This window comes from Dothidotthia symphoricarpi (genome assembly GCF_010015815.1).
Source record: "Dothidotthia symphoricarpi CBS 119687 unplaced genomic scaffold P153scaffold_18, whole genome shotgun sequence".
NCBI classification, from domain to species: domain Eukaryota; kingdom Fungi; phylum Ascomycota; class Dothideomycetes; order Pleosporales; family Dothidotthiaceae; genus Dothidotthia; species Dothidotthia symphoricarpi.
Window position 1 is genome coordinate 703,936 of NW_022985025.1, and position 13,465 is coordinate 717,400.

The 13,465-nt window shown below is 55.0% G+C and overlaps 5 protein-coding genes across 5 annotated transcripts; 1 reads left to right on the top strand and 4 right to left on the bottom strand.

Annotated features, from left to right (window-relative positions):
- Positions 1-701: 701 nt before the first annotated feature.
- P153DRAFT_434007 (uncharacterized protein) lies at positions 702-2,289 on the top strand. Its single transcript, XM_033673055.1, has 2 exons — positions 702-965; positions 1,014-2,289. Exon 2 carries the CDS (start codon positions 1,035-1,037, stop codon positions 1,908-1,910), a length of 876 nt encoding a protein of 291 aa, XP_033520617.1. The 5' UTR covers positions 702-965; positions 1,014-1,034; the 3' UTR covers positions 1,911-2,289.
- On the bottom strand, positions 2,268-3,643 carry P153DRAFT_378427 (uncharacterized protein; the record flags this gene model as incomplete). Its single annotated transcript, XM_033669792.1, has 2 exons — positions 2,268-3,404; positions 3,479-3,643. The coding sequence occupies 2 exons, from the start codon at positions 3,641-3,643 to the stop codon at positions 2,268-2,270; spliced, it is 1,302 nt and encodes a 433-aa protein (XP_033520618.1).
- Positions 3,644-4,669: 1,026 nt separating this feature from the next.
- Positions 4,670-9,221, bottom strand: P153DRAFT_378428 (uncharacterized protein; the record flags this gene model as incomplete). Its single annotated transcript, XM_033669793.1, has 6 exons — positions 4,670-5,028; positions 5,083-5,337; positions 5,491-5,964; positions 6,018-6,816; positions 6,869-8,997; positions 9,104-9,221. 6 exons carry the CDS (start codon positions 9,219-9,221, stop codon positions 4,670-4,672), a joined length of 4,134 nt encoding a protein of 1,377 aa, XP_033520619.1.
- A 339-nt stretch (positions 9,222-9,560) lies between these two features.
- Positions 9,561-10,980, bottom strand: P153DRAFT_369572 (alpha/beta-hydrolase). The gene has a single exon (XM_033668808.1). The coding sequence runs from the start codon at positions 10,704-10,706 to the stop codon at positions 9,708-9,710; it is 999 nt and encodes a 332-aa protein (XP_033520620.1). The 5' UTR covers positions 10,707-10,980; the 3' UTR covers positions 9,561-9,707.
- Positions 10,981-11,884: 904 nt separating this feature from the next.
- P153DRAFT_369573 (DUF55-domain-containing protein) lies at positions 11,885-13,371 on the bottom strand. The gene has a single exon (XM_033668809.1). The coding sequence runs from the start codon at positions 12,874-12,876 to the stop codon at positions 12,049-12,051; it is 828 nt and encodes a 275-aa protein (XP_033520621.1). The 5' UTR covers positions 12,877-13,371; the 3' UTR covers positions 11,885-12,048.
- Positions 13,372-13,465: the final 94 nt, after the last annotated feature.

Below are 13,465 nucleotides of genomic sequence, written 5' to 3' on the forward strand. Positions count from 1 at the left end.
ATAGACCAGAAAAGGCAGCTGTGGTAGCTGGAACGCGTGTGGAGTGATGAAACTTGATAGCTTCACCAAGCCTTGCAGCTCTCAAACAGACAACCTCGAAAGCGGGTAGATTAACGACGAATGTGTGGTTCAACTCTAATTTCAAGATATGACTCGTTTCTCTCCAGAAGGCGCGATGCAATTTGGTGGTGGATACTTGGTGTAGGTGGTTCGAGACCCGACAGAAGTGAAAGCAAGATAACCAACGATGATGAAGGTGTAAGCTCACTCAGCAACTTATCTCGTTACCCCTCTCCTCACGTCACGTCGTCCAAGGCGGAATGGAAACCAGATGACCCGAGCTCTTTCCGGGCCGCGCACTCACTCAATACGTAGGACGCGAGATGAAGTTCTTGTGTTGTAATGTTGCTTGTCCACTATAGGAAAGGCGGATTTCATCCTAGGGAGGTCGGGCGATGGCAGGAACTCGACCTCGACGCGATACAAACGGATTCACGAGTTTGTGAGGTGCGCGCCCCTCGCCAGCAAGAAAGGGTCCTGTCCGGCATGATGACATGGATCCACTCTGGTCACGCATGTGGCTTGGAGTCCAGGAAGCAACGTCCACGGTGAAACCGGCCGCTACGGTAGGGGACTCTTGGTGGTGAAATGCTTGCTCAAGCAGATCGGCAGAAAGCATGGGTGGGGCACTTTCAGGTACCGGCCGACGACAGCTGCCGCGATTGGTGACGTATCGTGGTCGCGCCTCCTTCCTCACCGCGTTGCGGGCAGACTCTACTTAAAGAAACGCCTGGCAGCACAGCGCACGCCGACACATTCACCACCCTCGCAGTCTTATCCCGCGCACTCGACGCCCGCTTATCTCGCCGCCGTTCGCTTGACACCGGCCCTGGACCAGCACACCCGCAATTGCCGTTGTTTGACGTTTGACATTTTACGCCCACGTTCCATAGCACCTGTACTACGTTGGTCTACCGCGCAATTTTCTGGGGCAGCGACTAACGTGGCCCTAGCGTGCATTCGCGTCCCTCACCATGGCGAGCCCAAAGTCGAATTACTGTGATGCGGGCACGCAGACTAAATGGAAGGGACTTACAAGGGGCGCTACAGTTCGTCCTGAAGCCCTCTTCTCCCCTCCTGCAGACACGCCCACGCCGCCCGACGATATGATGATAACAGAGAAACCGCAGTTTCTACTCCAGGTCGAGAATATCGCCGCTATTTCTCCCGGTGAACCATCGCCAGAAGAAGAACAGAGCCTTTCCCGTACTATGTCACTGCTCGAGAGACGCAGGAATCCCTCTGGACTTGTTGCGCATATCGATTTGCCTGCCAACGTACTGCCTGACGATGAGCTCTCGGTCCTCGACGACCAAGTCCCGGCTAAGCGCAGGTCGATGCCCGTCGCCTCTTCCATGGCCGACGAGCTCGCAGTCCTCGACGATGAGATCCTACCGTCTCCCCCGCCGACCCACGCCGCTCTCACGCCGCTCCCTGCCATTAATAGACTCCACGCTGGACATACTCCCCCAATCCCCAACCTGTCCATGCTATCGACAGTAGACGACGAGAGCCGCTCTGCCACACCGCAACTGGATATCAGTCTCACTGGCCCGCTAAGCCTGCCCTCGGACCCAACGCAGGGCGCTGAAGACACGATCGGTTTGGAAGCTCTGGACGACGTGCTGGCGAGGATTGCCAAGCAGCAGGAGCGATTCTCTCCCCAGGACGCACAAGAGTCACATCAAGCGTCAGGGTCGTCGCCCACACGGGCAACCCACAATGGCCGGTCAGCCAGCAGGAAAGGATCCACGACTTCGCGGCGGCCGTCAGACCACATCAAACCCGTCGACGGCGTTATCCTGAAGAGCCCGCCGCTGAACTTTGGAGCGCCTATAGGACAGATGTAAGCTTCATGATTCGACGCAGAGACTTGGATTGGCTACGGTGTAACAGGAACGGGATACCCAGGATGGAATTCGGATAGCGGAGATTTATAGATAGAATTGTGCTCAGCGGGCTATAGACTACCAGCCACGCGAATAGAGAGCCTTTGCCCCCAGTCTCTCATGGTCGTGGAAGCGATGTGCAGTTCTGGTATTATTCAAACCATCGACATGACAAAAAACACCACCTCTATGTACAGATTCGAGCAGTGGACATGGTGGTTACCCGATGGAACGCCGTCATCCAGCGCCCACCCAAGCACCGCAATTCCAACGCCGTCCAGCGATCCCCCCCACGCATATCCAAGACGTGTATCCATTTCAAAAGTCATCCATACTCCCCATAAAATCGTCTTCATCCGCTATCCCAGCCTCAGCCCCAGCTCTCGCCACGCGCTCCATATCAAACTCCTCCTCCTCCTCTTTCCGCTCAAGCATGACGCGCTTCTCCTCCCTGCCGAGCTCCGCCTTCTCAGCCGCTGCCATCCTCACGCTCAGCGGACGGCTCATCATGTAGCTCTCGAGGTAGCTCGCGCCGAGGCTGCTGGGGTATCCGTAGCTGCCGGCCTGGTTGACGTCTGAATGGCCGGAGCCCGAGATGCCGCCGACGTACGTGGTGAAGCTTTCTTCACCGTCATGGTCATCCTCCTCGACGTCTTCTAGTTCCTGTTCATGTTCCTCGGGGATGCTGGGCGCGTCGTCTTGGGGCAGTTTTTCGACGCGCGCGGGCGTGAAGTCGTAGGGGGCGCGCGGCTGGAGCAGCGGGGGCGGGTCTGAGTCGAGGGACATGGGGGCCGAGGGGAGGGTGGTGAGGGGCTTGGTGGGCGAGCCGCTGTGGTGCGTCATGGTGAGGGGCAGGCTATGGTGGACTGCGTCGCGGGGGGCGGCGGCGGGGGCGGTGGCAGGCAGGACCTCGGTGTGGGTCAGGCGCGGGTCTATGCAGTCGTCGAGCGAGGCGGTCGAGTTGGAGGTGGATGTCGTCTCGCTGGGGCTGGTGAGCGGCGGCTCGACGATGGTGTCGGCGGGCAGGACGATCTGGTCGTCGATGGCCAGGCTGACTCTCTTCCTGCGCGGGCGCGGCGTGTTTGTGGTGCGCAGTGCCGACTTCTTGGTCGGGGCGCGGCGAGCTTTGCGGGCGTGCTCGGTGCCCGCCGTGGGGCTCGACATGTCCGTCGTGGTGGTGTGCGCGGTGCTCGTCTCAGCATCTCTCGCGGCGGCAGTCGACGTGGGCGGTGCGCCTTCGGGCCGTTCCTGCTTGGGCTTCTTCTCGCGCTTGGGCGTGGGCGGCGACGTGGCGAGGGCGTCGAGCAGCGGCAGGAAGGTGAAGAGCTCGCGCTCGCGCTTGTGGACGCGCGTGTGCTTGGTCTTCTTCGCGCGGCCGTCCGTCTCGGAGCTCGCTGCAGCACACGCCGGCTCGCTTTTCGCACCGGCGTCGTTTGCGCGGTAGGAATCTAGCAGCTGCGCCTGAATCAGCTCCCAGGTCGCGGATACGAGGCACCGCCGCGGCGACACGGGCAGGGGGACGGCGTTACCTGATGCTCATAGCTGCGCAGCTCGTCCTGCTTGCGCTGGATGTAGGCGCGGATGTCCTGCTCGAGCTGCTGCCGCCTCAGCTCGACGCTGCGGGCCAGGCTGTCCAATTGCTCCTTGTCAAAGCCTGGAACCTCGGCGAGGCCCGGGTCGGCGTGTAGAAGCATGGACGGAGCGCAGAGCACGCTGCTTGCCGTGGCCTGGAGCTCCGATCGTCGGCCGCGCAGAACGAATGAGCGGTAGCGGGTACGACTCGAGCCCGGGGCGACGTCCTGGGCAGACACGGGCAGCGTGTGGGTGTGTACGTCGTCTTGCCTGGCACGTCAGTCGACCTGTGCGCAGTCCATGTTCCAGCGACGACGACGACGACAACGAGGTGATGGCAGTGCGGAAAGCGCGTACCTGGCGGAGAAGACGGCGATTTATTGGACAGCCGCAATGGTCACCGGACTTTTGCCTCCGCGCTGTTCTCACTTAGGCAGCTGGCCGACGCGAACCTCTGCTTCTGACGCAGACTCGCGGGAGGGAACTCGGCAAGATGGCTTCATGTACGGGCAGGCAGGCAGGCAGCAGAGAGGGCAGGGCTGCTCAAATTTCACCTGCTCAGGCTTCTCAAAGTGCCGTCGCAGCTGTGTCTACCGCTACGCTTCTGGCCTGGTCGAGCCCCACACGAGCCCTCGTTTACCTCTAAGCGAGCCTGAACCGGCAAGCGCAGCCTGCACCACCGTTCCAGAAGCAACGCGCCTCCACCTGCCGAGCCTGACAATTCACCCCGTCCTGACGTCTGTGGCTCATGTCGTGACGGTTGCTGTCTGCTGCCCGCTTCCAACAACACTGCAACCCTCGTCGTGCTGATGTTGAAAGCCAATGCTCACCAGGACACAGGCCAAACGACTGGAGAAGTTCCTTGCTGTGGATCGCCATGCATGGATCTGCACTGTTGTCTATCAATCCATGGCGGAGACCTTCACCATCGTAAACAAGCATCCAGGCAGCCCTCGTATGTCGGCCTGTGCACCTTCGAGTCTGCACGTCTCCATCCTGCTGTGCGACCACCGCACTCGATACGAGGGCTTGTTGAGCATATGCAGCCCTACATGCAAGCTCCCGACCGATAAGCATGTGCTGCATGTGACTCCCCGGCGCTCCAGCAGGCTTGTGATAGATGACGCGACGGCCTGTGACAAGGCCCTCTACTCCAGCCACCTCGGATCCAATTCCTCCAAGAACTCCACATCCACGTTGACGAAGCTCCGCCAAAAGTCCACCTCCAGCCTCCACGGCTTAGTCTGGATGGCCCACGTAACGGCCTCGCTCAGCTGCCTGGTGTTATTCTCGTTCCTGCCCATGATGAGCACTAGGTCTTTTGCAACCACGACCTGGTAGCCAAAGATCCTCCTGTACGGCTCGAGTCTGAGCGACAGTTGCTGGTGGATAGACCACTCGCTGTACGGCATGTCCTTGGGGATGAACTTGAACTCCCAGCAGCGCCCTCGATCGTCCAAGAACGCACACATCGGTCGCTTATCGATCCCGAGCATGAGCGGGTAGACTAGCAAGCAGTTAGACACGGGTACTACAGGCACGACTCTACACGCTAGCTTACAGTGAGGCGCCGACCACAATCTCAGCACTGAGAAAGTCGCGTTCCTTTCCAGGCTCTGGAATAGACGGGCCTTCTCGACGATGAAATCCCGGTCGAGCGTTGTTGGGTCGGCTAGATGCGACACTATCTTCGATACTGGAATGCCTGCGCGATAGTCGATGTACAGGTCCGTTGGTCGTCCAGGCTCCGCCTTAGCCACCGCTATGCCTGCTGCTGCGCCAGCGTAGGACTGGCAGATGATGCCTGCTCGGAATACTGGTGCTGCGTTAGTTCATGCACGACATGTTGTAGCGCGGGAGCTGCAGCTCAACCATTTTGGTAGTCAGCCAAAACAAAAGACCGAGTCCTGGCGGTGACTCGCAAGAGTGGGTAAAGTGAAAAATGGAAGATAAAGTGACGTGAACCTACAGCGTATGATGATAGGACGGATAGCATTGCGCCATTCCGTGGGAAAGATATCCTCGACAGTGTCTCTAGTCCTCCTGCCGTTGTCTTTCAGCAGCTTATCCCAGTCACGCCAGAAAGAAGTGGGCATCGTTTTGTTGCTCATATGTGTCCTGCGATCCGGGACCTGCTTTGCTCTCTCCGCCTGGTTGAGCAGCTTCGATTCCCTGAACGGCTTGCCATCTTCAGAGGCGAGGAAAGCCTCCGTCTTGAAGAAAGCAGCAATGGAGGCGTAGGCCTTGAAAGCATCGTCTACAATCCTTCGCTCCTCGAGGAACAAATCCTTCATGCGCATGAACTTGCAGAGTTCAAAGGGGCCGGGATCAACCCCACTGGTCATGACGTAGTCTTCCATGGCGTTGAACAGAAACATCTGTCCATAGTAGTGTGCAAACGCATCGGGTTCCTGGTCTGCCATGTGCCAGCTATGCTTGAAAACTGTTGCAAGAAGTGTTAGCCTTTTTCACGCCACCAACATCGAACATGCTTACTTTTGCTTTTCTGACGGTCCAAATGTCGGTGGAAGTCTGCCTCGATACCTATGTGACTGCTGTCGTAGGCCTTCTGGCTTCTAAGCGCAATTCGGAGGCTAGCCATGAAGTCTGCAGGATTGTTTCTGATCGACTCGGGAATCTGGTTTGCCTTTGAGGGGTTGCGAATGATAGACAAGAAGTAGTCTGGTTCGCGGAAGCTCGACCCCTTGAACATCTTGGTCAGCACGTCGATGGCTTCATTTGCGGCTCCAACCTCTCCCTTGTGAACATATCCGTATTCCCCGTCGGACGAGCCCTCCTCCGTGTCCCAGTCTTCGTCGTTGTCGTCGTCTTCGAGGCCGTCGAGTTCTCCGTCGTCCTCGAACGCTTCATCGTCCATATCCGAGTCGAAATCCCCTTCAGAACCAGAGAATTCGTCGTCAGTATCCAGATCCGCAGCGAATGTGCGGACGTCAATCGACTGCTTCTCAAAAATCTCCATCGCGCTTGGATTGTTGCGGAACAGATTGTCCGCCATCTCGCCCGTGGCTTCTAGCGGGAAAAGAAGGGCATCTTCAAGCTCGTCGGCTTCTGTGTATCGCGGCTCAAACTCCGTCTCTTTAGCCCCGTGTTGCGTCGACCACTCCCATATCACTGCCGTCTTGTCAAGATCATCCCACATGCTCGTAACCTGCTCATCCGGTTTGATGCTGCGACAACGTTCTGTGTTGGGGTCTTTTGTGATCGTTGCAAGAATGGGCCGTGCTTGCGAGAACATGTCCTTCAGCTTGTGGACTCGCATAGCACGGGTGAGGATCTGGTCTGGTTAGCGTTGTCTAGAACTCTCAGCAAGACGTGTGAGGGCTTACCTCTTCTAGCTTCCTCTGGAGGATAAGAAACGATCGACCAGGACTGGAATCCCAGACATACACATCATAGACCTCGGCAAAGCCAAAGTGCCACTTGCGCGACTTGTCCATCTGTTCAAAGAAGGTAGGCCCAATTTCTCCAAGAATATCGAACTCATTGCGAGCAGCTCTCCCCCATCCGCTCTTTTGTCGGAGTATCCAAAGCTCATCCTCAGGAGGAGTGATCAAAATACGCCCCGTCTTGCGATCTCGAACCAACGCCCGAAGCTCGAACGTCTCCAAAGCCAGGTACTGGATGAAGCGGCGGCTTACTGGGTCGTCGCGCTTGATATGACCGCAGATGAAGTTCCTCATTTCGACAATCGAGTGCGCCCGACGTGCCATGCCACGACTCCCTGTCTGGAAGTAGTTTGTGACGTTCTCTGCTTTGTCGCCGCTGAAGTACGGTATGAAGCCCAGCTGCAGTAGTTGCTGGCGTGGCAAATCTCCAATGAAGCGCGTCCATTTTGGTGCAGGGAAGTAGTGGTACATGCACAGGATGTTGAGCTCGAAGAACTCGTTCCAGTTGCGGCAAAGCTCGACAGCGTCGAAGAGGTCAGAGTCTTTAGCGATGACTGAGAAGTGGAACCATCCGCCTCGATTGAGGGCCTTCTCACTGGGATAGTTGTACATGTATCGTCCGCATATCTTGATACGCATCCGCTTCCGGGAGTATTTCTTTTCGTCCGTAACTTTCCCGAAGTCAAGAACGCCATCCGTCTCGGAGTTGAACATCCCGGGTGGCTGTTTCTTCGCTTTCTTGGCTGCCTTCTCTCTCTTAGTCTGGTACTTTTCCGGCATTCGGTCCCCGTTTCTGGAGACTAGTCTGTACTTCTCTGGAATTCCTCCTTCTCCTTGCTCGTCTGTCTCCTCCGTAGGTTCTTCTGACTCTTCCTCTTCGACTCCGTCTCTTTCCCGAATGAAGTCTGCACACGCGTCACGAACATCCTGCAGGCCAGGCCGCTCCAGCTTGAGGCACAAGTCTCGCAGATGCTCTCGAGTGACTTGGTCATGGGCTAAGAACTCGTCTATACTGGCGGCTTCAAGTGCAACCGGGAGAAGCGTGGCCTGGGACAAGAGTAGCCGACAAAAGATGAAGTTCTTTATCTCAGCAACTTCATCCAGCAGCGCTTCTATCTCCTCCTCGGGCAGGATGGGAGTCGAAGCATCAAGCCCTACAGGGCCGCCGCCTTCCACGTACCAGCCCTTGGCTCGCTCGAACTTGACTGGCTGCCGCAACCTCTCCCTCATCTGAACTTTGGTCTCCATTTCAATGACGTTCGCGCCCCTCCCTTCACCGGTCTGCGATGCGGGCTCTGCCATCTTTTTGAGTTCGGCATTTTTCGCTTTCTGGCGCTTCTTTGCCGATTTCGATAGAGCTTTCCCAGCAGGTTTCGTGTCAGCAGCTCCGTCGAGTTGGGCAGGTTCAGTTTCCTCAGCTTCATCTTCCAGCATGAGAAAGAACTTGATAAGATCGATATAGTTGTCGCGTTCGTAGCCGTTGATGTCTTGGATAGGGTCCCATTCCTCTTGCTCTTCTTCCTCTGACAGACGTTGTTTGTATGTTTCATCGAGAAACTGTTCTTCTCGCTTCCTATCCTCCTTCCTCCTAACCTCTTTCTGGTGACGGTCGATCTCTTTCTGGTGCCGTTTGAGCAGGAGCGACTCGAGCTTGACCTTTTTGCTCTCGTTTTCCCCTTGCTTTTCTTCTTCTTCCTGACATTTCTTGACCCAATCGAACCACTGCTTCTGCTCATACATGACTGCAGCAGCTCTCTTCCCAAGCTTCTCCAAGGCCTTGACCATGACATGTCTCTCATTTTGCAGCCTGTCGAGGTACTTCGCGTGGCCGTAGTCATTGTCAATAGCAAAGAAATGGCTGTGATGCAGACTTCGAGCGCGAATCACACGATCGAGCAGATTATACTTGCGAAATAGGTAATCGTGAATTTGTCGGAGCGTAGTTTCCTCGCTGATATCCGTGAAGTCGTATGTTACTACTGATGTCTTCTTACTCGAGAGGTACAATGGCGGTGCTTCTGACAGCGAGTCGAGCTCAGCATTGCGCTTTTTGTAGCCTCGATACAGGGCTGCGGAGCGTCAGTATACCTGTGTTGCGCTTGAGACCCAGCGATTTGCAATTCGTCCATCAAACAGTGTTTGCTTTGCATGCTCGGGTTCACAGGATAACTCTACCTTGACATTGGCGCGAGTGGAACGCGCACAACCGCCCATCCGAGGAGGTTGCCTCTTTATCGCACGCAGTCTTCCCACTGAGATCAGAGAGAAGCCGCGCACGGCAGATTGAAGCCATATTATAAACCGGCAGCAGCTTAGGAAACAGCGCCAAATGGGGATCAAAATTCCAACTGGGAGAACTCGAAATGAAATGCAGAACCCTTGATGTATGCTCCAGGGCTGGAGTTTGGAGGAAGCCAGAGCGATGCTGTGGAGTGGTCCCGAGCTAGGGGTTCGCAAAAAGCGGGGACTTCGCTTCGTTGATTGGTGCCAGAAATCTCAGAAAGTCGCGTGCGCGTAATCACGTGACCTGCACAACACCGACTCCCAGATGGAAATCGGAATGGGGATTGACATGTACAATCATTTTTCAGAGACATGCTTGCAATCAAAACAGGCATACGAATCAAATTGTGATAGGGACTCAATGAGCACGGTCTGTCTTTTGACAGCTCGCGCATTTTTCGGTCTATACTGTTATTGCCTCGAAGAAATAGCAGCTGAAAATCAAACGGGTGAATGATTGAACTTAGCCTTATTGCTGACTTTGGAGCAATTAATCCTATTCTTGTGCATAGTGCTTTTTCAGCCAACCCTCCATCCGTACAACCACCTCCTCAGGCTTTTCATACGCCACCCAATGCGCTGCATCTATCATCTCCGCCTGTTCTAGCTTGGGCAACAGCCCCGCCTTGATGGCAGAATACATAGTCTCTGGTCTGCATACTGGATCCTGTTTGCATCCGATGTACAACAACGGGACGTTCACCTTCTCCGCGCCCTCGGGAAGTTGTTTGTGTGCCTCGGACTGATAGTTCTCTGTGGTAGCGCGATACCAGCACTGTGGCCCTTCGAAGCCGTCTCGGGTCATACGATCGATGAATTCCTGCTTCAGCTTTTCGTCGCGGGCGTACGGTCGCAGTTCAGATTCGTGACCGCCGTTCAAGAGGTAGTCTCGAATAGCGCCTGGAGTGGTAAAGATATATTTCATAGTCTCGGCTTCGCCGTGCATAGCATGGTAAAGACGCTCGAGATGCTCCTTCAAGACGGCGGGTCCGTCCGGCGCTGTGAAGAGGTGCCAGTATGAGAATACAGGATAGCCAAACGCCTTCTCTGTCATCTTGTTGACGGCGTCCAAATCGAACTTGTCACGTGTTGGTGCACCATACGCGACGTTAAGAAGCACAACACCATCCACTCGATTGGGGTAGAAGTTGTAAAGCCGAGAAGCGCAGCCCGCCCCCCAGTCATGGCCCACAGAGATGATTTTCTCGTGTTGCTCAGCGTCGACGATCTCAATGAGGTCTTTCGTCATGACATCCCACCGGTAAGCAGCAGGATCGGTTGGCTTGTCGGTGCCGTCGTAGCCAAGGAGGTCAGGAATTATGATTGGATGTTTGGTGGATCGAAGGGGAGTCGCAATGTCCTTCCACATCGCTGCATGGTCGGGCCAGCCATGCTGAAAGAAGAGAGCCGGCAGGGACTTGTCTCCGTCAGCGACGTAGTAAGTGTAGGTGTAACCTCGGGAGGTCTTCAAAGTCTTTTTCTCAAAGGCATCCATTGCGGGTGATACGATTACGATACAAGCGCGAGATCACCATACTCAAGGCGTGAGCAGCCGTCCTTTATAGAGTCTGCAGTCCTATTACGGCGATGTGCGAGTCATTTATTCAGATGTCACTCAAAGCGGGGTTGTATGTCGCCGTGATCTCACCGAGTCCGTATCTTCCTGTATATGTTTCAACGTCCGAGGCGGGGCTCTGTACTAGCATCCGTGACCGGTGCGTTGTGTGTTCGGCATGCATCCAAATTGGGCAAGTGGGCGAAGATGTAGCCGCTTCAACAATAGATCCGTAGATGCCACCGCCAGACTAGACGGGCCACACAGTCACGCCCCTGTTTCAACACACTTCTTGTGCCAGCGCATAGTGCAAACCCCCATCAAGGACGCTGATGTGTGGAGTGAGTAACGTGAGGTGAGGTGTCGTACTAAATGACTTTAGAGTTACAAGCTAAACCGTGACCAGTCACCCGACAAAACTATACCGAGGAACAAGGTCTTTGAATGCATTTGCTGTGAACGAGCAAGGTTTGGTGTATTAGCGAAACTTCTGTCTGCTCGTAGGTGACGGGAAAAGAACAAATGGTTATTCCTTTCACGCTTCGAATGATGGTAGGCGGACGAATCTCCAAGCCAATGTTATTCATTAAATAGGTAATTGCGGCCCTCTATGCATATAAGCTAAATACACGCTCATTGTACCATGAAGAGCTTTGTTTGCAACGTTGTGGGCGAAGCCTTTTTCAAGATTGGGTCCGCGGACTGTGCAACGGGGTAGAGTGTTGGCCAGAAAAGGTTCTCGACGGGCGGCTGGTTCATAGGATGTTTAAGTTGTCTAGATATCTGGAAAATGAGTCTGTTACGAGATCTATACAATATCCTGGTCACACGTCAAGAAATTGAGTTGAAGGACTCGAAACCCCGTGAAATAGACATGCCGATGTATGGGATCTAAGGCTATCGTTCCGGAAACCGAACGATGACACGAGCGAGGATTCATCAAAGCCCAGCACGTCCGGAAGGCACACTCAAAAGGGTGTTTGCCTATCTGCCTGTTTCATCATGGTCGGCGCGGGCTTCCCCATTTGTAACGCGAGTGGGCCCACGACTAAGATCAGATGATTGCGTGAAGTGCACTTTGGAGTGCCAGGGCTAGTAAACCATAGGACACGGGATCGCAGAAGTGTAACAGTATAGATATTGCAGTGTCAATGAGACGGGTATGGTGAATCTATAGTATCTGAAAGTCGAGGTCAAGCACACGCCGATGTAGGAGTATGTACTGCAGTCTTTTGTGGAGCAAGAACAGCCTGCCAAACCAGACAGATGTGTTCTCCGGTGTTCACTTCTGCTCTTCACTGTTATTACCCTCCTCCTCCCTGTGGGCTGATTCTTTCTCTCCGGCCAACCCCAGGACGAAATCCCACTCATCCTTGCTTACCCTACACACGCTCAGTCTCGAGTTTGTAACCAACTGCATCTTGGCCAACGGCCCTCCGTCCTTGGCGAAACTCTTCAGCCTAGCCAAATCCACCACCCCACCAAACTTCTCCACGTATTCGACGCCCACACAATACCACTTTGGATTCTCTCTATCCGATTTGGGGTCGTAGTAGGCGTCTTTCGGGTCAAAGGCCGTCTCATCGACTTTAGCCTCCTCCGCCACGCGTAGTATACCAACTGCGCCGCTAGGTTTCGCGTTGCTGTGATAGAAGAAGCCCAGGTCGCCTTTGCGCATGGCCTGCATATTGTTCCGAGCTTGCGGGTTGCGGACGCCCGACCAAGGTTCTGGGACGGTGCATGCTGCGAGATCGTCTATGGAGAAGGCGACGTTGACGCCGTTTTCGAAGCGGGGGAGGGGCTCGGCTTTGAGCAGCCAGTAAACTTCTTGTTCATTGTTGGCGTTGCGGTTCGTGTCTGAGACAGGTGCGGGCGGTTGCACGGCACCCGAGTTGCTGGTCTTGGGTTTCGTGGGCCTTGGCTTCGCTTTCGCGACCTTCTTCACTGGCGGGGAATGCTCATCCTCTTCCACGCCATCATCATCCTCTCTCGCGCGTTTCTGACGCGTGGTCTTCTTGCTTTTGCGCTCATCGGCTGACGATGACTTTTTTTCGGTGTAATCTGGTATTGCGGCCGTCGACTGACGCGTCGATCTTCGTGTTTCTACCATGCTCGAGTTCTGGTGTTGCTCTCCGATAACTGAAGCCAGCCGGTGATGCCCTCGCAATGACTACGAAATCCTAGCGCGTTCGCCTGTGACAGGGGTCGATAATGACATCAACAGCCTGCCATTTTGTCCATTCCATCCTCTCCTTGCGCTGGTATGGATTGTGGTTTCAACATCTACACTCTGAGAGACTTACGAACCGTACACTGGAAATACTAAAGAAGAGAAGGTAGGCCTCAAAGAGGCTCGTTGCCAATCGGAAGCAAGGGAACCTCTCGCCGACAGGTACATAACGCTCCTAGCTCTGCTAATAAAATCCCTCAGCAGCCCAGCTCCTGGCATCAGATTGGCGATGAGCTCTTTCCAAAACGGGTTCTTACCAGAGACTGTAGTAACATGTTTGGTCTATGGATGAGAGGCCAAACTGTCTCAATGGTTATGGTTACGGCGACTGACAGTTTGGTACACTCACTACTTCCGCGGGCAAGTAGGCTTGGCATGTCCAGTCTTCGTATTGCCACCGCGATTCGCCACAGCCACACTTAGGGAGAACGAGCACGAACAGCCTCAGTCTTCAACCCAGACTCTCAAC

What these genes read in the sequence shown, in the direction of transcription:
- P153DRAFT_434007 (XM_033673055.1), top strand. Translation starts at nt 1,035, where the DNA reads ATGGCGAGCCCAAAGTCGAATTACTGTGATGCGGGCACGCAGACTAAA.
- P153DRAFT_369573 (XM_033668809.1), bottom strand. Translation starts at nt 12,876, where the DNA reads ATGGTAGAAACACGAAGATCGACGCGTCAGTCGACGGCCGCAATACCA.
- P153DRAFT_369572 (XM_033668808.1), bottom strand. Translation starts at nt 10,706, where the DNA reads ATGGATGCCTTTGAGAAAAAGACTTTGAAGACCTCCCGAGGTTACACC.